This window comes from Strix uralensis, chromosome 12 (genome assembly GCF_047716275.1).
Source record: "Strix uralensis isolate ZFMK-TIS-50842 chromosome 12, bStrUra1, whole genome shotgun sequence".
Lineage (NCBI taxonomy): Eukaryota > Metazoa > Chordata > Aves > Strigiformes > Strigidae > Strix > Strix uralensis.
In genome coordinates, this window is record NC_133983.1 from 18,009,674 (window position 1) to 18,035,070 (window position 25,397).

Sequence of the window (25,397 nt, forward strand, 5' to 3'; positions counted from 1 at the left end):
AGAGCAGTTTTCCTGTAATCCACAATTATACAAGTTCAGAACTGGTCTAAATATTTAAGATGCCTGTTTTAAATTACCTGATTGTATTTGCATTTCGGTGAGACACCTCTACACTTATTAACTAAACACAGAGTTTCTTAGTCCAGAAAGTTTGCTTCATAAAATGTAGGTTTTTTCTTCCCCTTTGGCAAGTATTCTCTTCCATGGTAGAGGCTTCCCTCTAGTGGACACTTTCTCTGATGTTTTATTTGTAAGGTTTTAGTATGGAACAGTTGTACAATACATCCAGTATCATGTTATTTGCCTTCTGATTTAAAATAATTAAAACTGAATGCCTGACAGGACTTAATTAGTACCTATACAATGTTTCTTGAGGACCTTTAAAGTTATTGCAACCATCTCAAGACAAGTTATTTCAACCTGTAATACAATGTAAAACTGTTTAACAAACTTAGGTATGTAAAGAGGTTTGTGAACAGCAAAACCATGTCCTGAAAAAACTAATTATTGATTCAGTAGTTCAGGGAACAGATGCAAGGACAAGAGCAGTGTTGTTCTGTATTGACTGGCAGCTGTTTTACCAAGCTATCAATGTTGATCTAATTAATCTCCAGTCTGTATGGGCAACACTTACTGGCTCTTTTAGTTATTTAGAGGGGGGCAATAGGTTGAAAGCCGACTTGCCTGGTGCACTGGTTTCCTCAGAACATTCAGCTTTAAAAAGATGCACTTGGGGCTCCTATATGGAACACATGCACACACACTTAAAACTTTTCTGTTCTTTCCTATGGGAGTATAATCACATAATTTACAACTGAGAAACCATCTAAGGATGCCAACTGGCCACATTCTATTTTCATTATTCAGCAATGACAAAGGGCTGTCTTAGCATAAACTTTCACCTGTGAATTTTTCTTTCTTCAGAACGTGACAATAAAAACATTCATTGTAGCAGTAACTTTCATAATGCAAATTTCAGACCACTAATTGAGACCACTAACACATTTACTGGATTTTCAAGTACTTGCCAGGTGATAGTGGTATGTGGTTACTATTATGGTTCTACGCAATTTACTGAGAATCCTAAATTCGTTCAAATAAATATGATCTGGGAAGTAGTTTTCTGAGTTTCAGGTAAACAGAGGCTTCTCGAACCAGTTTAAAGTTTAAGGAGAGCATGTTTTTCCCAACACTAAACTTTTCTATTTCAAGTCTCCCAGAGTTTCAAAATCTAATTTTTTCCCCACATGGGCTGTTGGCCTGACTATTTCTCATGAATGCTTTCATAAAATTTTGGAGGTCATGTGGTAGCCTGTCTGACATTTCCAGCTACGGGGATTATAGTAGAATACTCCTATTTTCCCAGTTCAACTAGAGGAATCTCATTCCAACTGAACAGATGCCCACATCACAAAGCAATGTCACAACAGTGACTTTTGTTGTCAGTTTCCCTAAAGAGAAATCAGTATTTCTTAAGAAAATTTGATAATAATATAACTATATAATACATGCATACATATGCATGCACCCCTTAGGAATGAAATTCTTCTGCTCTTTCTAAACATGGACTCTAGTCAAAAAGTCACTGCTCATTTGTAGCTTAGACATTACTCCCAATGCAGCAAAAACTCAGAAATAAAGTCAGTGGGAGGGATTTTCTGTAATCCTTTTCTGAAACAGAATTAAACAGGACTTTAGAACTGGGCCCAGTTCAAATCAGATCAAACAGTATGGTGCCTAAAGGAGACACAAAGATTTGCAAGGTCCAGTGTATAATTTTTAAAAATGTGAGTAATGTGGAATCAAACTTGCCTCAAGTAAAGATTTCAGGGATTTATTAATTTACATAACAGAGGTGGTCTTCTAATAGACAGAACCAAAGCATACATATTACGCTTGAGAATATTTTAAGATGGCCTGTTCAGAGGGAAGGCTGCCTAGTATGTGTGATCTGCAGTCAAGGTTTACCTATACCAAGATTAACACACAAAAAATTACATAATATAGTGAAGAACAGAGCATTTGGCAAAGGGGGAGAGCTAAAGTGGGTGCTACAGATCATATCAGATATGCACATAATAATGATTTCTTCACTGTAATTTCAGTAATTGTGCTCAATTATACTGATGGAAATTGTAAACTGCAATAGTGCCAATAATTAGCCCCTTCACTAGAAAGAGGTTTAAAACAAGTAGTCTCACCCATAGCAAAACTACACTAAATTCTGTTTAAATGTGGAAAACTACATGAGAATCAACAAATAAATGTGAAACCTGTATGTGTCTTTTTTTCCTGCAAATAATTAGAAAAAAATTTTAAATCCTACAATTAGTCATATAAAGCTGTAAGTGTGACACATGGGCAATCGTCATGAGCAATATTGCAGCACTTAGTATTCTATCATGGCATCATCCTCTCAGGGCTCTCTAGAGCACCAACATCCTTTCAGGACAGCTAAATTACACTGGGTTGAAAAGCTCAGGAGAGCAGAAACATACAAACTAGTCTGGAATTCCCCCTTCTTTTCTTTCTCTGCTTTTCTCCACAAACACAAAGGCAATGTATGTTTGCATAAATTCCTCAGCATTGCTGCTGTTCACCTTCATTTTGGCACCTGAGGATAAGGAAGGGATAGTATCTCTGCTAAAGCAATAGCTGCCACTGTTTACATGTATAGTTTTTGTTATGTTTCCTCTCAAAGGAGGATCTTGTTGAGGAAATTCTCCAGGTTTTTGAACACAAGTTACACCAGCTAGAAAGGAGTGCTTCACACTAGGAATTAGAAAAGCAAGGCTTTTCACAAGATAGGGAGCTCACATCTGTAAGGTAGGGAATATGATAGGGAACTCATAGAAGGAAGGTATTGCTAACTGCATAAAATAGGGGCCAAGTAGCCTCAAGGCATTAATAGTTCCCAAAGAGTACTACTATTTAACATATCACTGAAAGTTGTGGATATGTCCATTAATCCACTTGGAAGAGCATTTCTGCATTATCCCAAGTGTTCTCAGCCACGATCTGAAAAGCAACTGTAAGACTACAAAGAAACAAGAAAAATCTTCTTTCATTAATGTCCCCTCTCCCCAAGAAAACACTAACTAGTTGAATTAATAAAATATACCCAATCTGGTAAAACATTCTGTAACATGTTGTATGCAAGCTGCCTTTAGCTCACTTTGTTGGTAGGATTAATTTTTAGAAATCTACGGCTTTCGTGTTAATCCCAGATAATAGTGCAGTTCGGTACACTAAAATAATCAGATTACAGTGAATGTCAGCACAATTTGATTATAAATGATGTGAAGCATGTTACTGGAACTATCACCCCCCTCATTTTATCACAGAATGACCTGGAAGAATGTCAGACAGGGTTCACCATGTCCCAGCAGCTGCAGACCTCTGCTTCAAGTTGTCTTTAAAATTATGGCTTTGTTTATTCAAATACTGATTTTTTGACAGCAAGTTAGCACAAGAATTTTAAAAAGATATGGACTTTATCACAACAATGGACGTGCAAATACTGTGTAAGAAGCTGGTATATAAAATTACCTTCTACACATACCATTGAATTACCACCTGCTACAATCAAATATCTGATTTGTGTTTTCAATGAAAAATCCACTACCCTACATAGTCCTTCCCACTAATTTGATTCATGAGCTTCCTTTTTGCATCTCCCTCGTTCCCCATATCTTTACTCTGATTGGTTGCAGCAGGGCTCATGCCTATTTTATTTCTGGTTAATCTGATTAAGTAAAAACCTGGGATTGTGATGTCAGTGCATTAGTAGAAGGAAGTAATACTTCCTGTAGGAAGGATGGCAATTTTAACCTTTTAGAAGCAGGTCATGATCTGACTGCAAGATGAAAATAGAGCAAGACAAACTGCAGTAATAATACCAACTTGTTCTCCGATAGCATAGTTCAAAGTAAGATTATGGCTCACGGACTGCAGGTAAGAAAGCATAATGCACTCGCATTTGGTTATTTATTTGATCGAAGGGAGCTTTGGGTATGGGGGAAGAGGTTAGCTTCAGCAAAAATAGTAGAACATTAGAAATGCTGACTAATGAAAGGCCTTGTTTCTTATATTTACTCAGGAGAAAAACTGGCTTTCAGAACAGAGGCATCTTAATAGACTCAATTTTTTTTCAAATTTATGACATTATTTATGTTACTTTAATATACCTATATTCATATTCTTTCATTCTGTGCTGATGAAACAATACTTATTTATGAATCTCTTTATTGCAAAAGTTGCTGTAGTTAATTTTGTTTTTTCCCCCTTAAACTCAAAAACCTCCATCAGTAAATGAACAGATGAGACTGAATCTAAATTAAACAATTCCTCAAGATATAAGCTCATGATTTAAAAATTTAACAACTTTGTGTGATAGTTTAGTAGGTTGCTTTATTATAAGAGGATGCTACTGTATTATTTAGCATGTGCCATGATAAAAATGCTTTTATGAGCCTGTAAGGTATATGCAGCATGTTGCTATGGTGACGTGCTCAAACTGATGCAATCCCTAAGGTTCTCTTCATGAACCTTTCAGCAGACCTTAAAAAAATGCTTCACACATAGCAACAAACAATATTAATGTAGCAGACATTGTTTGCACAAAATAGTCTCAATGAGCGTAGTTGTTAACCAAATAAAAGGTACTAAACTGCACTGCTGGACTAGCTATGAGCAGTAATCACTATGCAGGCCTGTATGCTTCAAGACTAGCTTTATTCAATAGTTACAGTAACGTGGACAAAGCTCATCCCAACTCGAGCTGAACCAGTTGTGACACCTCCCATCAAATGCAGCTGGAAGCTAAATTCATTGGCAACAAGGCTGAACTTCAGCTCTCTGTGCAGATGAAAGCCCAATTTATAACTGCAAAAGCAAATTGCAAGGCTGAAGTCCACTAAATATGGCAATCAGTATCGTGATTGGGCAGAAGAAAAACTTCTCAAATCGAGGTAGTGAAGTCATTGCATTTAAGCTCCAGTTATGCAGAATGCAATAGATAGGGAACTTGCAATAAAACCAAACAAAACACAACAACAAAACAAAGAACCCACCCTACAGCACTTTTCAAACTGTTTATCATGTCAGTGACTATCCTTAAAGGTGCTTTTTTTTGTACTCTAAAAGAAAATTATGCTTATATGTTCCAGTAGTCTCAAATAATCACTTTTAACTGTGATCAGTGCTCCTAATTATGTCCTATCGTCACTGCTTCTGGTTCACAGAATCCCATATCCTGTACGTATATTCTGTCTGTCACCCCTAGCAACCTCACACAGGCAGAAATTAGCCCATTTCAAACTGGCTAACGGGGTTAATATAACACTCAAACAGCAACAAGCAGTTCTGCACTGCATTAAAGCCTGCTCACAGATGCTACTGTCTAGCCTGATCTACAGCTGATATCAGTGTAACTGCCAGTATCTCTTCCAACATGAACAAAGCACAAACAAACTTAATTTAAAAACAATCCTTCACCTAAGCTTTCACTTCGCTGACTTCAGCCACGAAGAAAATAGTAACTAAACCAGGCAAAACAGTACTGCTGACACTCTAAACAGTGCTCAACTGCAAGGCTGTTCTGTAAGTCTTGGAACATCAAGGCCTATCCATTTTGAGTACTTGCAGAATACTGTTAGTTCAGCCAGGATGAGATTCTATATGCACTGCCTTGTACTACTATAATCTGTTCTTTGAAATTCTTCTTAACACCTGTCTCTCTAGTTTTCTCTTTAAATGAAGTAGGATATTCGTGGCTAATTTAAAATAAACGGCAGTAATTGGTTATCTCATTTTTATGACTGCTGTGAGTTTTGCAAGTAGTAACCTATTCCTGTTCCCTATGAGCCATTTTTCCTTTGTTCCTAAGCACTCATCTCTCGTATGCCAAAAAAGGAGAATTAAAAACAATTCATCTGTCTAAACAGTTTGCAGGTGTTAAATTGTTTGTCAGCAGTACTTCCTGCTATTACTGCCTAGTTTATAGCTCTATGCTGTCCATTAGCAAGCCACTGTATCCAGTTTGGTTGAATGCAACTGGTGTGCAGTTAACCTGTTTTGCACTAGTGAAGCTTTAAGCCAGCTTTGAATTTTTCCCTTGATTAGTTCTGTATTTTAACAATAACAGGGCAATATTAGATATGACAATCTAATTTGAGTTTTGTCTTATTTCTAACACTTACATATTAGCCCTCTTAGTCAATTTTTCTTGCCTGCTTTTGTACCACCACTTCATAAATGAACAAAGACCAAAGCATTCATTATGGTCTTGAAGGGTGGTAGAATCCAAAGACACTGATCTATTTGGGGCCAAAAGACTAGTCAGAAGAGAAGCTGAAATGGAGACTATTTAACTTCTAGACATCCAGACACCTCTGGGTGCAACAAGCCTGGAGCCAGCACACTGAAGAAAGAACTGTAATTCTAAACCCTGATGGCAAAATGGTTAAGACCCAGATCTGTGGGAAGCAGCTAGGCCTCTCCCCAGCTGTGCGGAGGAGCAACCTGCTAACAGGGCAAACAGTACCACGAGCTGAACTGCAGCTCAGCAGGTCTCTGGTTCCCACCTGTGGGCACCCTCTGCAGCTTCTCCTCTTCCCACTACCACCTCAAAGCTCCTCCTCTGGGGTAAGTCATCTCCCCTGTCCTCTGAGACAGCTGACAGTTGGTATGTGCTTACCTCTGCCAAAAGTTCAGTGTGAATTCACACTTAGGAGATGGTTTTCTCTTTTACACAATGGAAAATGATGGTCAAGGTAGTGCAGCATCCTAAAGTCACCTGCTGACTGGAGATCAAGCTGTAATCCCAATCTATTTGCCACAAATTTTGATTTTTGCTTGCTTAGCACACGAGCAAGTTACTGTGCTCTGCAGAAGGGGAAATGGAGAATACAAGAGGGGGCTCTTTATGAGTTGATGACGGTTGAGAACTTCTCTCATAATGACAGGGGCAAAGTAGTTATCTATCCATTCACATACCGACAAGCTCACTAGCTCCTGAATTTATTAGACATTGTGAATTGTCCTATCAGAAAGTTTAAAAACTCTCAGATATATTTTTATTTTGACACATTACTGGGGGGGGGGAGAGGAGAGGAGAGGAGAGGAGAGGAGAGGAGAGGAGAGGAGTTTTTTTTTTTTTTTTTTTTTCTGCATTATCAGAGACTGGAAGGTTTTTTCCTGTATGGCTCTGTTTTTACTCTTAGAGTTATTTGCCTTTCACTTGCAGATAAGAGATGAAGAAAGTGGCTATAACAAAAATCTATTTTGCATTCCTAAGCATTATGAAGAAGATCTAGAAAGAGTCTTCATTCCCCACGGACTCATCCTGGACAGGTATGAGGGTAAACAACAAAGATTAGTGATAGTGATACCAATGATCCATTTCCCTCCAAACAAAAAGACTGAGGCCCTACCCTGCATAGACTATGAGAAACATAGAAACCCTGCAGCTGCAACACTTGTGTTCTGGAGTATAATGCAAGAGGAGTTTTAAGGCGAGTATTCCTCTACAACCCCAGTTAAGTTTCCATGTTGTCTCAAATATCTTTAAGGTTTCCTACCCTAAATAGTTTAGATCTGTGGATTAAATCAACAGTATGTCAAGTGGAGTAGGCATCACCTTGTGAAATTCAAATATGTAACTAACTTTGTCTTAATGTGCTCACAATTCGCTGGTTATAAAAACCTAACAGCAAGATCAGAATTTTAACTTGGACGTTGCTTAATATATGGACAAACAAATATGACGTACAAAACACTTCACAGGATTTTCTTTTTTATCCTTCCAGGACAGAACGTTTGGCTAGAGATATCATGCAAGATATGGGAAGCCATCACATTGTTGCACTCTGTGTCCTTAAAGGAGGCTATAAATTCTTTGCTGACTTGCTGGACCATATAAAAGCACTGAATCAAAATGGTGATAAATCTGTGCCTATTACTGTGGATTTTGTTAGAATAAAAAGCTACTGTGTAAGCAACTTTCTGTTCTTTGGAAAAATTGATTCTCCCCATAGATTGACATTCTGAGTGCTGGTAGGTTACATGAAAACTCCACAAAAACTGAGTTCATGCATATAGCCTGTTCAAAGCAGCTCAATTCACTACATATTGAAGAGCAACTCATTTACTGATCTGCCCCACCAATCAGACGGATCTTGTATATTCACTGGAATGATCATATAGCATAATACTTAACGTGACAAAGTCAGGGTCAGGTCTCCAACATCTTCCTCTCCAGCCCAAAGTTTCCATACAGGTTCTGCGCCGTCTTTACCATGGCACCCTTTGGTGGGAGGGAGTATGGTGAGGAGCTTAGCAGCAGAAACTTGCTTATTGTCTGTCTGCATTATTTTTTTATTTATTGGAGAGGCTAGTTCTCATAATCTGTGTGTTGGGGAACAGGTACCTTTTGCCTGAACCAAATGTAGTTGGCCTGAGCCAACTACTATAAAGTTGGCTATTTTTTTCTATTTTTTTCTCCCCTCTTTGAAGGCTAGAGCCCTGTGCACTGATCAAAATTTATGCCATGCTAAATATGACAGTTTACAATATCCTATAAATTTTTCATGGAATTCTAAAACAAATCTATGGTAACAAAAATAGTTGAAAGCAATGGTGTCTATTCCATGAATATGGATGTACTGTTGTTCCATGCAAACATCTGTCTGCACTGATACTTCACTCTCCTCTCGCTCTCAGCTGCTTAAAAGCTGTTTACTGAAGGAGTGCTGCGTAAAGTTGCAAGTGACATATGATAGGTGAAAAGCAAGAGCAGCACACCATTCATACACATATAACACTTTTGAGCATGTTTTATGTGACTTCCCTCTCTTCTTTCTCCTAGAATGATTCACCTACAGAAAAAATCAGTATTGTTGGTGAAGAACTGTCTACACTAAATGGGAAGGTATGAATTAGCATCTTCAGCTTCTAAGGGGAAAGAACAGATCTTGTGTCTCTTCCAGGAGGTCTGTGTTAAGATTTTGATGCTACATATTTACAGCCACTTAACGCTGTTTTAAAATGCCATGCTTTGAAACAGTGAGTAATTTCCACTGATCTCAGGGGAAATTTAACGTGATCAGTACCAAATGTTGCTAAAGATCCTATACCACATTTTATCCCATAACCCCCAGAAATGAACCACCTTAAACTGACTCATGCAGTGTGGTTCTAGAATGTTATTCCTATACATAGAATAATATATAAAACCTGACATAGGTGGCTTTCTCACAGTATTTCATGCTTCCATAAATACTTAGACTCTTCGGAAAGCACTAAAATAATGCAAGTAGTTAAGTGACAAGCTTCTTTGAAAATCAATTGCAACCTACACGTAACTGAAGTTTGTAGTGCAAACTTTTCCTGGGTGTATAAATCACTGAATATTGCCATGTAAATATTTTGTTTTCTTTCTCTCCCTACATGATCTTCTCCAGAATGTGTTGGTAGTAGAGGTAAGTAAAGATTGGAGTGTGGGAGGAGGGAACAACATGGACTTTTTTTCTCCCCATTCTTCAAGTTAGTATCTACTGCATACAAAACAACAATTAATTATGTTACTGTGCTGCCAGGGTTGCTGACTGGTTTAAATTAAGCTGAATGCTTTAAATTAATCCACTGATAGTCTGTTTTTTCTTTCAGACTCATGGGATAATTTTTTTTTTTTTAATCTCTTTCAGGACGTTATTGAGACTGGTAGAACAATGAAAGCGCTACTTTCAAAACTAAAAGACAACAAACCAAAGATGGTAAAAGTTGTAAGGTATAATGATATGGCCGCTTACTAATGCATTGTAATGAGAAGATATAGCAAAACCATTTAGGTGAAGAGTCAGTGTATACTGGTGGGTGTTTGGGGTTTTTGGTTTGGTTTGAAATTTGTCAGAAAAGGAAGTAAAAGCAGGAAGCAATCCTCATCCAGCTGGTGAAAAAAACTAAGTATTTATTAAACTGGGAAATTCACATATGCACTACCACCTTTACTGTTAAAATGAACAAAAAAAGGTTTCCTGGCTCTTTCTGTGTAGTCCATAAAGTCTGACAGATACCCTGTTTCTTACCTCCTTATGTCTGAAGAAAATTCAGCTCTTTCCATGGGTTTCTTAACGTGTTGTCAGTTGCCTCAATACTAGAATGACAACACTGAGAATTTTTCTCAATATCCTCAAGCCATACAGGTTTTCAGAACCTAAGAGTTTGTCTGCACTTGCCAGATGACTTCAAGTGGCATTCTAGATCTGCTCTTAGATGATCTCTAAAAAGGAATTTTTTGTGGAATATCCCTGTCTCTGTCAAGTAATAACCATGCTTTGAAAAAACACTTCTTGCTTTACGTATCAGTTATGCTCCTCCTAGTGACAGTCCAGGAGGTTCTCTGTTTCTTCAGAAGCGCACAGGAAAAGCAGGGACGCATATGACTTTGTGGAAGAAATTGTAGTGACGTTGCACAGCTTGTCCTCTTCTCCCTCCCTCCTTGCTAAAATCTTTACATGCCACTTGGACTTGCTTACCTGTCCGTGCTATTCTAGTTTGCTGATACCTTGCTACATGAAAAAATAATTATTCGGGTTACAGAATTGAAGAGAACTAAATGTAAAATAGAGTCAGTTCAACTTTCAGAATAAACCTAGATCAGCACCTTTGCTTCTTCCTCAGTTATAAAGCTGAACACTACTTCTTTCTGTTACAATAATATCATTGTTTTAACTGCGTGACTGTAGAAGCTTACGGGGAGGAGTGGGAGAAGTGAAGTATACTGCTTAGAGCAAGACATATTTTAAAAAACATAACCTTCTCTGCTCTGCCTTACAGCCTGCTTGTTAAAAGGACACATCAAAGTTCAGGTTACAGACCAGACTGTAAGTATTGCGTTTTTCTGGTTGTCCAAAATATGAGCTCATAATTTCACTTCATGCAGTAAGTCTGACAACTGGCATATAAGTTTCAGGAAGGCCAAAAGAAATGGGGAGAAAATACATAAAAACTTGTAAACTGATGACCAGCTACCCCATGATGAAACCTCATGACCACCTTCTTTTTTCTTCCCCCAGTTGGTCTGCGTGCAGGTTTGGCTATTTGTTACCAGATCCCAGAAAGAGAACCAAACCTTAATTTTGTATTGTTTGGCTTTGACCCTAAAGCGCCTTTGTTTTGACCCGGCATTAAACTTGCCTTGCTTTCAAACTGAAAATCCCTACTGAGTTGCAATGCATCTACTGTTACACAACTAAAATCTCACTCCCTGTGAGTCCTGCCAAGGACTACCTCATAAGTACGTTTTAAATACTTATTTTGTTCTTAAAATGCATTCTCTTAAAACTGAATGGTATTACTACTGATGGGAATGGTATAGATTCTAACCTTTGTCATCAATTTATGGCTCTGATTCTTAAAGAAGCATGTGAAGTACCTTGAAAACAAGGTGATGTATTTGTTAGCTATTACTCTTGAATAGCTGAAGCATGTGTTGAATACAAACTGTGTACTTAAAAGCTATTTACACCACCCAAGTATAAAAAGAATTGCATTCTCTTACAGATATAGGCTTTGAAATTCCAGATAAATTTGTGGTTGGATATGCTCTTGATTACAATGAATACTTCAGAGATCTGAACGTAAGTACATACATGTGTGCCTCGACTGTTACATATGTGACTGTTACCACAGGTAACCAGCAAGAATATTAGCTTATCCTTGGAGCTTTTCAACAATTAGCAAAACTTAAATCTGACTAGAAACTTCCATTAAAAGGGCAAAAACTTTATTAACGTGACAAGCTGATAAAAGTTCTTATGCATTTACATTGAATTTTATGCCTTACTTCTTTATGAATCTATGCCAGAAGCCTTGTGGCCCAGCCATGCTGTCCAATTCTGAATCCTCCAGGGTGGTTGGCAGCGTACAGTCTGCGGGCCCCATCTGAAAAGAAAGTAACTTGTAATTTGGCTTTAATTTGATGTTTGTCTGTCTTAAGGAAATCCAATGTTGCCCTTTTGTAGTCAAGTCTTTAAGACGGCTGTGTGTGGACTGTGTGTGAAGGTTTTTCCTACACTGTATAGCACGTCCATCAAGATCTTTTTTCATTTGCTCCATTACAGTCTCTTTAGGCAGCACTGTCTAGTAGAGTTGGAAAGAGCATAACTGATAGAAAGAGCTGACATCTTTTTTTTTCCCCTCCTTAATTTTCAAAAGTACTTTCTTAAATCTGGTTAAGTGGAAAAGCTTTTCACTTTAAAGTCTTTTTAGCAAGACAAACCAGTTCTGTTAAAGACACACACTGCGTCTATGCTATTGCAAAGCAATATGAAAAAGAATGCAATAATTGAACAAACCTGACCTCTTTAGAACATACAAATCTATAAATTACAGATGAGCTTGGAAGCAATATTAACATCTCAATTTTACTGCAAGTAGTAAACTCGCAAAGGTTACTGTTCTGGTGTGTTTTCCTTACAATGCTAGGAATACAACTGAAAATCATTCTTGCATTTTCTCTGAAAGAAAAGATTGACTAAAGTTGTATCTTTATTTTTTGTTTTAGCACATCTGCATTCTGAAAGAGAAAGCCAAAGAGAAATACAGGATCTGATATCAGTCTTCTGGAACAACAGTTCCGTGGCATGTACAGCCATATAGATCAATAATAAGTCATCTACTAATTGTACTCTTTTCACTGAAGAACTACATTTTCTAAAGACACTATTCTATATATATTTTTTCCTATAATGATTATGTAAAACACCTTAAATGTGAATGAGTTCTGCTCAAGTTTCAGTGAAACTTGAACAGAACACTGGCCATAAACTGGATATTATATTTTGCTGGAATCACAGAGGCCACAGCCAGGACATGTACACGTGTATGTAATTATATTTGGGTTTTCATTTACCATATGAAGTAACACATTATGTGTATTGTGTATATAAACTGCACTTATTTTTACCTGTGAGCTTGTGTGTGTAAATATATACACATGTACTTTATGTAACAAATAAGCATTTAAGGACTTGAGGTTAATTGAGGTTAATTAAGTCAACTATACAAGGTGCATACTACATGGAAAACACATCTGGTTCTTTAGCATAATATAATGGTAAAAAAGAAGTAAGCAGTAAGGTAACTACTCTGAAATTAGTTCTTACACCTTCTATGTAACCTGGGGTGTTGTCTTTTGAAGGATGATGTGTTGATTCTACCAGTGTGGTGTTAGTTGAAACGCAGGGAACACTGATTACTAGCTGTTAAGACTGGATGATAAACCATTATAGCAGGAAATTACTTCTGCTACTTGTGTGTCTCTAACGGGAACTGGAAGCTAAATTCTACTACCCAGAAACCTGCACCAAGCTTGAGGCAGTCTGACACCTCATTGTTTCCTACGTGTACTAAATGATTAAAGTAAGCTGAGACCTTGGCGGGTTTGTTTTCCCATTGTGAATTAAGAGTACTGAGCTAGGCGTCTGTGTTCAACGGGGCCCGTTGATATCCTTTAGCTTTTAAGAGCCCTGGGCTACAGGTGACCGGGCTGTGACAGGTGTGCGATGGCGTTTTCTAGAGCCCCTGAGAGCCGGAGGCTGTGACCTGTCTTGTTACCCGCCCCTTAACGCGGGTGAGAGGAGGCATGCTAGTGCCTATACGAAAGGGCCCTTTTACCTAAAAGCTCGTTCTGGAGCCCAGCGCCACCCGCTCGCCGCCGCCGCCCTTGTCCCTCTGAGGGCGGGCCACGGACGCCGCTGGCGGGACGCGATGCCAAACCGCCCCGCGGGTTTCTGCTCTTGCCAGCTGGAGCGAGGACAGCTGGCAGCTAACGCCGCTCTCCTCCGGGTCAGTGTAGCCCGCGGAAACTGTCGCTGGCCCAGGGAAGGGACCTTGGCGACTGCCCCGGTCCAGCCCTCGCCTCAGCGACCGCCTCGGCGGCGCGTGACGCCCGCCCAGGAGCGGGAAGGCCGCCCACAGCCGTCCTGCGGGGGCGTGCCCTGCCCGCCGCCAATCAGAAGGCGGAGCCCGGCGATCTCGCGTGTTGATTGGGGGAACTGCCCGTCACGGGTGGGGGGCGGGAGGGAAGGGGAAAGTCCGTTCTCGGCTCGGGAGTGCTAAAGATGGCGGCTGCGGAACGAGAGGGCGAGCTGGAAAGGTAGTGGTCGTACCTGGCCCTTCCTCCGCTGCCCGTGGGTGCTGCCCCGCCCGCAGCCCCCGCTCTCCCCGGCAGCTGCGGGGCGAACCCGGAAGGAAGGCGGCGGAGGGGAGAGAGCGCCCTGGGCTTGGCGGGAGGGGACGGCCGTGCCGACAGCGCCCTCTGTGGCGCGGGCCCCGGGCCCTGCCGGGTCCGCCGGCCGCAGCCGGCCCGGGCGGGGGGCCCTGAGGGGAACACACCTGCCCCGGCCGGCGGGGGGCTGGGCACCGCCGCGCGCTGCCACGGCGCCTCCTCTCTGTTTGCTTCCAGAAGGAGTTTAAAAGAGAAAGCCAGGCTCCGCCTGAGGGAGTTCGACGTTGGGGACAGGTTCTCCCGCTTGCCGCTGCCCAGAGCCTCCGTCCTCCTGCCGCTGGTGGTGAGGGAGGGGAGGCTGCACCTGCTGCTCACCGTCAGGTCCATGCAGGTGGGTGGCAGGGCGCAGGGACCGCTCCTCAGCCGCCAGCCCGGGCAGCGTGCCCAGGCCACGAGCAGCTGTTGTTACACACCGATGAGTCAGGCATTCACATGCCAGAAGAATGCCGGATGCCCAGAAACCTGTGACAGTGGAAGATGATTTCCAGATCAGGAAGGGAAATTTTGATTGCTTAAGAAAACTGATAGTGCAGTACAGCTTTTGTTAATGTGGCCTTTCAACTTGCATTTAATATTATCGTATATGAAAGGAAAAGCAACAACCCAAGTCCCCCAGAACCCTTCTGACAGCATTTTGTTTTCTTTTACAACTCTTGTTTTCCATTCCTCCCCCCCCCCCCCCCCCCCCCCCCCGTCAACTGCCTGTATTCAGATATTATTTACTTGTCTGTTTTTCCATGGCTGGAAAAGTTTTTCAGGGTCTTTCTTAGAAATTTTAGAACCCGAGTAATTCCAGTTACTTAGCTGATAAACTAACTCTAAATGGGCTTTTTACTAATCTTTGATGCGCAACCCTATTACTATAATGTACTCAAAGGTACATTATTTAAATGTGTATTTTGGAAATTCTTGCTCTTAACCTTGAGTATTTTAATCTCGCTATTCAAGTTGTCTGTCTAGATTCATCTGTCCATCTCTTCTGCAAGAAAGATGATAAAATACATAAATTTTGAAGTATTGAAGCAGAGTGTATAGTAGGAATTACACAATACTGTGCAAGTGATACGTGTATTTCTGATAGTGTTTATGGATCAGTTGGGTGTAGGCCCAACTGTCCTGTGTGATTCTTGCTAAGGCACATTTCTTCTGATCTGCAGAAACTTCTTAACCAACATTTCCAGCTTCTTTGACTGGAAAGATAAACACAAAGTGATTCTGCAGTGTGAACAAGTGCCTGTATGGATCCAAGAAGAAACACAAAACTTGTTATATTTAACAATCCCTCCTTTAAATTCTAGCTGAGAAGATCACCAGGGCAAGTGTGTTTTCCAGGAGGTAAAAGGGAAGCAACTGATAAAGATGAAATAGATACTGCTCTCCGAGAAGCTAAAGAAGAAGTGGGACTCCAGCCAGAGAAGGTGGAAGTCATCTGTAGGCTTGTGCCTGGAATTGATAAAGTAAGCAATAAACTGAGTAAGTTAGCATATCATTAGAAAATAAGCTTGGGTTATTTTCTTTTGTAAGGTTGATAATGACTTTTCAAACCTGTAACTGCAGATAACCACCACTTCTTAAACTGCGCAGCCTGTGATACCAGCAGAGCAAAGGGAGGAGATTCCTGCTCTGTGTTTGGTATTTGTGAGACCACATTTGGTGTACCATGGCCTGTTGTGGACACACTGGAGTACCAGAAAGACAGTGGTAAACTGGTGAGAGTTTAGCAGAGAGCCACAAAGGGAGTAAGGGTGCTGGAGCACAGGGATTATGAAGAGAGGCTGAGAAATGGATTTGCTCAGCCTGAAGCACAGGAAGCTAGCAGGGGCTCCCTTAAGCTACCTTCTGGGTGGTTGTAGGAAAGATGATGTCAGACTCAAGACAATGGACACAAGCACCAGCAAGTGGAATTCTGATGAGATGCAAGGAATATACCCTGAGGTTAGCCAAACACTGGAGCAGGTTTTCCTGACAGGCTGTATAATGTCTGTCCTTGGAGATACGCAGAACTCATCCAGACAAGGCCCTCAGCAGCCTGATGGAACCTCAAAGTTTTCTCATTGAATATCCTGCTCAAAGCAGGGTTAATTCGGGTGGAAAGGGTCTTCTGGAGGTTATGTGAACTGTGATTCTGTGTGGAACTCTAGCAAGGAGACTTCTCTTCTGGAGGTGTCTTTTGAGTGTAAGTCACTGTAAGTTAACAGGCTGCCAACTTCAATAACAATATTCAGTGCCACATAGGATCAGTTTTCCCATAGTACAGAGGGATTATTGTTTCAAAAGACTATTTTTATTCTTCAGGTAATGGTTTCTTTTTATTAATAGGCCTACTGCTTGTTTTTGTATCTGTTAGCCACTTGCTATTAGCAATACCCTCCCCCATTAAAAAAAAGAACTATAACTTCTTAAATTATAATTTCTGCACAGATAACATTAAAACCACATAGTTCAGAGGCTATATGTAGAAAGAATCAATTTAGCTTTTATAATTCTTCTCAGTGTTTTCCAGCAAATTGCCTCAGTCAATAAAAAAGATCATGTGGTCCTGGACCATAAAAAATTTTGCCTGTTGGATTCTACTTTGTCTTCTCTGTATGCACATTCCAAGTGCTTCTGGCTTGGATGGAATCTCTCCAGACTTGCATCAAATAGCACAAATGTTGAGTTTTGCTGTTACTGCTTTCTGTTTAACAATGATGCTTTGTTGGTATGAATAAATAGAACTAGCAACATATCCTAAAGAATTTTGGTGTCCTCTTTATGCAAGTTACTATTTCAATAGATTTGTGCCTCCCTATGGAAGAAGAGATTAAAATAAAAATGTCTATAAATGAGCAGTTCCAAAAAGTGTATATATTTTATAGCTAAATATACTTTTATCATATTTCTGTATCTGTAGGAAAATACTACTGTATGCTAGGGAAATGCCAGTATCCTAGGAAATTAGATACAGAGATAGGATAAAGCATAAGTGATTTGGAAAATTTGAATTAAAATCAGAACTTACCAAAATAAATAAGGAAGACTTGTGAGAGAGCATGCATGTTTTTTATTTCTGTAGCTGATTGACAAACCTTTTTAACTGTTATATGATTATACAGGATGAACAGAATATTAGTAAAATCACATTTAACAACTATAAAAAGAAAATTCAAGATTGATTAAAATATATTTAAGATCAAATATAAATATCTTGCCATTAGAGAGACTAACTGCATTACAGTTAAACATATTTAATAGGTTTCTTGTACTTGTAACATATGAAGTGTTTTTAAAATAAGGAACATTAATTGGTACAAACTTAGTGTTTGGGTTTTTTGGGGTTTTTTGTTTTGTTTTGTTTTCCTTTTAGATGAATCACTTGGTGACACCAGTTGTAGGATTTATAGAGGACACATTCCAGGCCACTCCTAATCCAGATGAAGTGAGTGATGTTTTTGTTGTGCCATTGGAGTACTTCGTCAAGCCCTTAAATTACAAGACCGTGCCTTATAAAAGCTCATCTGGTTCCTTAGCTTGGATGCACAGTTTTACATATGATGACCAGGAACATAAAATGTCATTCAGGATATGGGGACTTACTGCACACTTTGCTGTATTTCTTGCTCTTGTAATTTTTGGAGAGAGACCCACCTATGAAGTTGATTATGATCTTGACAACTTACTTTCATCCGCTGAGGATAACTTCTGGAATTTATATGCATCCTTACATGAAAGAAAGAAGAGTAACCTGTGACAGACTGGTCTGGCAATTAATTTATAGTGAAGGAGCAGAAAGGGTTTTGTTTATTCCCTCTGTACCTATTATTTGATTGAATTTCACACTTCAATTTCTTCTGAATTGGGAACTTATTAAAATTTATTATTAAATAATATTTTTAAGTTGCCAAGCCCTAACTAGATTCATATCATTTTTAATCTGTTTTAGAGCTGCCAAAAGCACATGGTATTTTTGATGGACTTAATATAAGTTTTGGAGGATCTGTTTCAGTTTCTGCCTTGTTTTGTATGATCTAAGACACTTTCTGTGGTTTACCTTCTCTGTATAATGAGATAATTGTATTTTATCTAATTTTTGTCTGTTTGAATATGAAAACTTTTGGGGGTCTGTCTCTTACTGTGTGGCATACTACGTATGGATAACATAATGCATACAGTCTTGTGTGGTATCTTCAAATCACTTATCAAATGCACAATAAAAATATAAAAGGTGGCAAGTGCTTTCAGAGTCTTGTTTTGGTTGCGCTTGTGGAGGGAAGAGGGAGGTTTAATGAGTTTTATTACTCTTGCTCAGTTTAACATTTCTCACAAGGAAATTCTGCAGGCTATGGAAAACTTGGTATACAGGCAACAGTGCTGAACTTTGCTTCTCAGAATCTTGTTAGCATCACTCACTCAGCTCCTAGAGGGAGTTTCCTTTTCTTAAGGAAAGTGGAGTTGAGTATTCATGAGGACTAAAATGCTGACCTGTAGTTGAGCCTTTACCAGCCACCCTGGCAGTGTCAGATACATGCTGTTCTTTGTGCTGGGCATCCTCGTTTTCTCACTGCTGGTGAACTAGAAGCTTATAGTGGTTATGATCTTACTGCCAAATGGTTAAGTTTTTAAAAGCACCATCAACATAGGATTTGAGATGTAGTTTGCAAGTAAACAAGTTACCAGTCCTTAAAAAGGTGATCTCTGAGTAACAAGTGCGAGTTGAAAGCATTCAGTGTCCCTCAGAATCACATGCCTTAGTGCTAGTCCTGAGTAAGATGAAGAAAACAACTCAGTTGTTCTTCTGGGTGTTGGCACTTTGTGTTCCCCCACTCTATTCACTAACAGATACAAGTGTTACAAAAAAAGTTGCTGGCAGTTCTTGTGAACTGCGCTGTAATTGGGCAGAAGTCAGATTTTTACATTAAGCAGCTTTTGTAGTATACTTAAAGTTGTCTGTGACTTTAGCAAAATGCATCCTTTTTACGAGTGTTTCCCAAGTATGGCTTGAATAGCCAATTATGATTTTCTAGGAAACCCGATTCTGAGATGTTTTTTTAGCTTCCCATAACTGCATCTGTAACATTCTTCAGCTGCTGTGCTAGGACAGTAGCACTTAGGCACTGAAACACCAGCTTGTGTTCGGTTGGTAACTGCAGCATGACCTTTTACTGAAGAAGAGAAAGATGCTGGAGTGGCACTCAGCTGACAGAAGTGTACCAAAACAAACCAAGGCTAAAATCAGTGCAAATCTTGCAAGGACTGAGTTTCCCTTCACCTCCTCTCCCTGGTACAACTGTGCAATACTTACTGTCTCTTCTTAGAGGTAATTCAGGGGTAGCTATTCTACTACAGTATTCTGCCTGAAATATTCTTTGTGCTGCAGCGTTAAAGAAGTACAAGATTGTCCATCAGAATACTGGGTTAGAAAAGGCCTCAATAATTAGCCTAATCTCTTGCCATCTAAAGGTGGGATTAGATGCATGATATTCTGATCAATATCTAATTTTTTCTTAAGCTTCCCTGGACACTCTGCGAAGTTTTTAGTTGTAGCAAGGAACACTTACTCCTTTCCTGTCCATAGCAGAATGGTGAACACCTCGTTTCCTTAGATACTTTCTGCACTCCTGAAAACAGCATCACTGTGTCTTCCTAAGGCATCTTTAGACTTAATGGTCAGATTCCCTCAGGTTTTTTTATCAGTTGCATTTTTTATACATCTCTTGTCATTTTTGTTGCTTTCCAGAATCTTCAGTGAACCTTCCTCCTCCATTTCCCCCCCCAATCGAATATGTGATAATCAAACCTGGTCATGTATGTTAGTTAACCATTTATTTGGGTTGGAAAGGACAGGATTAGTTCACAGCTCCTCTTTATATATCCCATTGTGATTGCTTTTTCTGAAGCAGCATGGTAATACTGACTCATATTCGACTTCTTCCACTAAAGTTGCCTCATCCTTTTCTGAAAACGCTGCCAGTTGTTCCTGTGTTTGCATTTATTGCATTCTGTATTTGAACAGTTGATTATTGCTACCAAATGTAGCACTTTACACTTGTCCTTATTGAATTACATCCTAATTTTTTCAAAACAAATTGTAATGATATACTACCATGTTTTTCAGACATTTCCAGTTTGCTGTTATCCTCAAGTTTAATGAATATATTTTCTGTTTCATTTACGATTTAGAGTAAGCACACTCAGAACAGGCCTCCGCAGAATCTCAATTGGTAATTGCTACTTTGAAAGTGAACTGCTAACTACCGCGTGTGGTTTTGTAACCAGCTGTGTAACAGTAGTGTTAGTTTCATAACCCTTCTTAGGTTGCACACAGGAACATTAAGCAGGGCTATATCCAAAACTTGAGGATTTATAGTTGTCCCTTATACACCAAGCTTGTTACCTGCCCCACAGAGGAAGTAAACACATTTGTCAAAAACAGTTCATAGGAAAAAGACAGTGGTTGCTACATATGTCCTTGCTAATTACAGCACTTCCATAAAGGTTATTTCTTCTGATACCTTCCCAAGAATTGGTACAATTTGTATGAGTGCTCCAGTTCTTTCACAGGGCACTGTTTGCCTTTTCCCAGCCTCTGTTAGGGAAGAAGATAAAGTTCCCTAAGTTGCAAAGATAATTGCTAATAATGTTGAGACTGGTTCTTAAGAAAACGGCTGTCGCACTGGGACATTTCAAAAGATTCGGCCAGCCTCAACATTTTAGCATATCTAAATACCATCAAACCTTTCATATTCCTACATTAGCTCTTTCAGCACCTGTGTTAATTATATTTGCTATCAGTTGACTTTTTAAGTTAAATGAAAAAAAAAGACCTTTTTTTTGGCTAGGATAAAATCCTTGGAGAAGTAGTAGCCACATTTGTGAAGAAAAGCTTTATTTTTCATTATTAAACACTTGTGAAATTGTTAAAACATTTTTAAAAGCTTAACTTTAAACTCTTTGTTATATTATTCATATCCTCAGTGGTTTCTCTCAATGCTAATATATGCAGGAAAAGTAACTAATTAAAATAAGAACATTGTTAATTAAAATAGAGAAAAGCAATTAGACCTTTGATTAGTAAATAAAACAGGTACCAAGAGACACAATTACTAACTTACCATCTCCTCTGTTCCCAGCAGACTTTTTTTTTCCTTCATCTCTCAACCAGATCTGGCACAGAAATTGTACAAGTTGTGCAAATTCAAACCTCAGTTTGTTTTTATTTCTCTTTTTTCAAACATCATTGTGTGGAACTGTAAGGGCCACAACAACAGTTACAGCTGTTGCTGCTTTAGCAAATGCAAATCTTGTCAGCTGTTGAACGAAATCAACCATTTGAACTAGTGGAAAAACAGAACTTATGGAGGTCCAACCAAAAATCCTTGAGTGATTTGCAGTAAAACCACTGGGGCTTCAGGCTTCACATTATGCATCCTACATAATTTTACTGCCATTAGTTTTGAAATTTGGGAAGTACTTTCTTAACTCAAAAGACTCATTCTTTATTTAGATATCCATCTGGGATTTCAGTGCCCAAAAAACTCCTTTGAGCATAAAAAGAATAGAAAGAAATTTAAGTGCTTGTTACTAAAACTGCAATTCTGCAAGTCCCACATTTACTAATGGGAAATTGTTTCCTTGGGCAATCTGCAGATAAAATTCTTCCACAGTTCCTGAGGTAGAAACTAGAACATGACTCCCTCCAACAACCTGGGCAGCCCTCTGAATCAATCCGTGTCATGTTTGTAGTCTCTTTCCTACCTTCAAGAGGTAAGGAGTGGAGAGTGCCCCAAGCAGAGTATCATGAAGTCTGGAGATACAGGCATTTTTCAGGATACTACCTCTAAAGTATGAGAGAACTGAAAGGGTGTGTAACGCTCACTCCTCCTGGGTAAGTGCCCTGTGTAGTTAAATAGTGCATTAAAGGGAAGTTGCAGCTGCTCTGCACCTCATGTTTTTAAAGGAGAGCGTGACTGTGCCTTGTTTGTGTGAGATCAAACTCCTGAAAAGGCAGATCCTCCAGGGAGATGAATCTTTCCCTGGGCCTTGGATTGCAGGGAAGCTGTGTAAATTCAAAAGGGAAAAGATCTAGCAAATGTGCTGTTCTGAGAATTTCCTGTTGGAAAATGCTGTATTCTGCCCTTAAACTGGTTCACAGCCTAGGACAATTAGTCCGTCCTTCTATCGTATACAAAAGTTGAAGCATCTAAAAAAGGCCCAGTTTTTTGTTCAGTGGGCCAGGTGCTTTTGCAGTTTGACACTGCAGTGTTACAGTGCCTCAGTTCCTTTTCAGATCTGTCTTTAAAGTCATGTAACAAAGCGCTTGCCGAGACCTGGGTGTCCCCATGTTCTCTCTTACTAGTCCTGCGTTATACCTGAATATTATTAAAATAGATCTTTATCTACTTTTATTTTGAATGTGGTGATTTTAAAGGACTCCTTTACTGGAATTATTGATTGCAAATGCATTTATGCCTTGTTTGCTTTAAGTATGGTATGTTAATATAACTTCCCATCTGAAAAGGTGTTTTATGCATATGTATTTACTCTTTGCACTTTTTCTTACAAACTAATCACCAAGGCCATTGCTCAGTTGAAAAAAGGTATTAAAAATATATTCCAGATTCCATTCTATGGGATAAGTGATGCTAGCATGACAATAAAATGAGTGCAAAGGCTTGTATCAGAACAAGAAAATTACTGATATGATATAAAATTAACTAAAAATAAATGGCATACCGTTTAATGTGAGTTAGTCATTCTTTTAGCTACTGTGCAGTGATTCAGCATTTAACATTTCTATATTTTTGAGTGCTTGAATAATCAGGCTTTTGGTATTTAACGTTTATGTGAACATTTAATATTATATATATTTGATATGTAAATCGGTATTTAACAATTATATAAAAAATAACAAAAATTACTTTTTAAAATATATAGTGTATATAGTTTACAGCACTTCTGTGTGGGGAGAAAACATAAAATGTACATTTGATTTCAACAAGTTCAGTGTATGCTGCTCAGTTAAAATGCACGTCACTTTTCCATAGCTAGAGTTCATGCAGGGTTAAGGCAGTTATACTGAGATGGGAATGTAAATATTCAGAAAGGATATTATTTCTATTCAGCCTATGCCTAAATCATATATATATAAAAAATGGAAAATCTGGAGATGTTTTTGTCTTTTAAGGAAGACCTCATGTGAGTGCTTACATGTCAATATGTATGTGATGTACCTACAGTGTTTCTTTTTTTTAGTAGGTTGCCATAGCAATGCAGTTTTCACAAAATACATGTTAAACCATCTCCAGTTTAAAAAAAAAAAAAAAGTTATAGTAAAAGGGTCAGTAGGTAATACTGCTGTCCCTCTAACGTTACCTCCTCCCAAAATGTAATCTAAGAAATAAGGAAGACAGAAAAAGGAATCACACTTGTTTCTGATTCCTTGCAGAAGCTGTAATTCTGTAGTCAGAATGCTCACTTAGTGTATGGGATTCTGAGTTCTTTATAAAGTTCTTTATGTTTTATGATGTTAATTAAATTTACTGTACTGTAGGGGTTGCCTGTTACTTAGTACTTCAGATTTAGGGTAGGTTTTGTTTGTTTTTCAAAAGGAAAAGTACATGTGCTAGGAAGGAAAACTTCCAAGTAATAATGAAACATTAATGAAGACTGATCATCCTGTTTGTGATAATCTGCTGCAGGGGAAAGACTGTTCACTGGCTAGCAACAGACTCATTATCTTGGGCACATTTACTTCTTCTCATCCTGAATTCTGTAATCCTTTAGACTGACTCTCCAGTCATGACCATTTATTGACCTATGTCTGCCTTGATCTCCACTCTATTATAAAGTATGTGTTTGGACATATATTGTATTAAAGACACACCCCTACAATTCATCCTGCAGCTGCTGCAGTGCTTGACTGCTATCACAGCTGCTTTTAAATATTTGCATAGCTGTTCTTAATGAGGTACTGGCATCCCCTTTTATGCCTGTAGTAAAATCCAGAACTACTGGCAACAAACAGGAACTGTTCTTCAGAGGAAAGTGAAATTTGTCTGAGCCTTGTGGTAGGTCATAATGCTCCTCTAGAGCCCCGCTGAGAGTCAGATAACCAGTTGTTGAAATGAATATGAATAATTTCAAACAAAGAGCTCTGTATATGTTTGAAGGATTAAAGACATAGTGATGTAAATCTGTATTCAGATGGATTTGTATATAGAAACAAACACCTGTAGAAAAGCAGTTGACAAACAGAACATTTAAAAAGTGTTTATTTTATTCTCTATTTTAGAGAAAATTAAACTGTGTTATTCTTCTAATAATTTAATTGCTGCAGATCTGTAGTTGACATAAATCACAGTACTTTCACTGACCTTAGCACAGTTGTGCCAAAGTACATGCTGTGAGGCTTTAGATTACACTTGCATACCTATTTTAAGTGGTAATATATATTATCCCAATTATGTGTTATCTTGTATCTTCCAATTCATTATTTTATATCTTAACATTTGCATAAGAGATGCTATCAATGGTTTTACTTAATAAATCAGTACTTTTAAAGAAGTCCTTTTAAAAGAAGTTTGGTTAGAATATATTGTTAGTTGTTCTTAAAAGATTAGGGTGTAATTCTAAATCTAAGAGCAACATCTTTTTAGATCATCTAGAGTACTGATTTGCAGATATTTATAGGAAACAAGCTGAATAAAATGGGAGTGCTATAGTTGATTGCCAGGTTTCATTGCTAAAAATGGAAGTCATACAGAATGCATTATTTGTGGATTTCAGCTATTAACTGTTAAATTAGAAATGCAGTAACTGATGAATTAATAACAGATGTAAACGAAGATCCACTAATGCCTGGAAAACTGGGAATACTGTTAACAGAAAGGAAGATGATGTTACACAACTGACATAAAATTGTTCCTTACTTCAGGAAAAGAAAAAGGTTGTGTGGGGTGGATGGAGCACATTCTCTACAGTCATCAGGCTGAAAAGGGCTGAAAGGCAGCTGACCTGATTGAGACCTTTGTATCTGTGAGAGCCCATTAACCTGGACTCAGCTCTAGAAGGCTGCAAAAAAAAGACTGAGAAAAAATGAGGTGATTTGGATGTAAGAGAACAAGAGTTC

The 25,397-nt window shown here is 38.8% G+C and overlaps 2 protein-coding genes across 4 annotated transcripts; both read left to right on the plus strand.

Moving 5' to 3' along the window:
* The first annotated feature begins 3,807 nt into the window (after positions 1 to 3,807).
* Positions 3,808 to 13,436, plus strand: LOC141948695 (hypoxanthine-guanine phosphoribosyltransferase-like). 2 transcript variants are annotated; one of them, XM_074881468.1, is made up of 9 exons: positions 3,808 to 3,954; positions 7,247 to 7,353; positions 7,809 to 7,992; positions 8,867 to 8,929; positions 9,462 to 9,479; positions 9,705 to 9,787; positions 10,837 to 10,883; positions 11,563 to 11,639; positions 12,566 to 13,436. In XM_074881468.1, the coding sequence occupies exons 1-9, from the start codon at positions 3,937 to 3,939 to the stop codon at positions 12,611 to 12,613; spliced, it is 645 nt and encodes a 214-aa protein (XP_074737569.1). In that variant the 5' UTR covers positions 3,808 to 3,936; the 3' UTR covers positions 12,614 to 13,436. The 2 variants fall into 2 exon arrangements, with proteins under 2 accessions (XP_074737569.1, XP_074737568.1); XM_074881467.1 differs by lacking the exon at positions 3,808 to 3,954 and having other exon boundaries at positions 7,153 to 7,353.
* A 658-nt stretch (positions 13,437 to 14,094) lies between these two features.
* NUDT7 (nudix hydrolase 7) lies at positions 14,095 to 18,497 on the plus strand. Of its 2 annotated transcripts, none has more exons than XM_074881771.1 (4): positions 14,095 to 14,158; positions 14,468 to 14,621; positions 15,589 to 15,747; positions 17,637 to 18,497. In XM_074881771.1, the coding sequence occupies exons 1-4, from the start codon at positions 14,124 to 14,126 to the stop codon at positions 18,018 to 18,020; spliced, it is 732 nt and encodes a 243-aa protein (XP_074737872.1). In that variant the 5' UTR covers positions 14,095 to 14,123; the 3' UTR covers positions 18,021 to 18,497. The 2 variants fall into 2 exon arrangements, with proteins under 2 accessions (XP_074737872.1, XP_074737873.1); XM_074881772.1 differs by having other exon boundaries at positions 14,096 to 14,158; positions 14,471 to 14,621.
* The last annotated feature ends 6,900 nt before the right edge of the window (positions 18,498 to 25,397 follow it).

Coding starts and splice junctions, on each gene's coding strand:
- LOC141948695 (XM_074881467.1), top strand. CDS start 7,202: ATGGCTCTGTTTTTACTCTTAGAGTTATTTGCCTTTCACTTGCAGATA. Junction 7,354..7,808: donor CACGGACTCATCCTGGACAG/GTATGAGGGTAA, acceptor TTATCCTTCCAG/GACAGAACGTTTGGCTAGAG. Junction 11,640..12,565: donor AATACTTCAGAGATCTGAAC/GTAAGTACATAC, acceptor TTTTTGTTTTAG/CACATCTGCATTCTGAAAGA.
- NUDT7 (XM_074881771.1), top strand. CDS start 14,124: ATGGCGGCTGCGGAACGAGAGGGCGAGCTGGAAAG. Junction 14,622..15,588: donor TCACCGTCAGGTCCATGCAG/GTGGGTGGCAGG, acceptor TTTAAATTCTAG/CTGAGAAGATCACCAGGGCA. Junction 15,748..17,636: donor TTGTGCCTGGAATTGATAAA/GTAAGCAATAAA, acceptor TTTTCCTTTTAG/ATGAATCACTTGGTGACACC.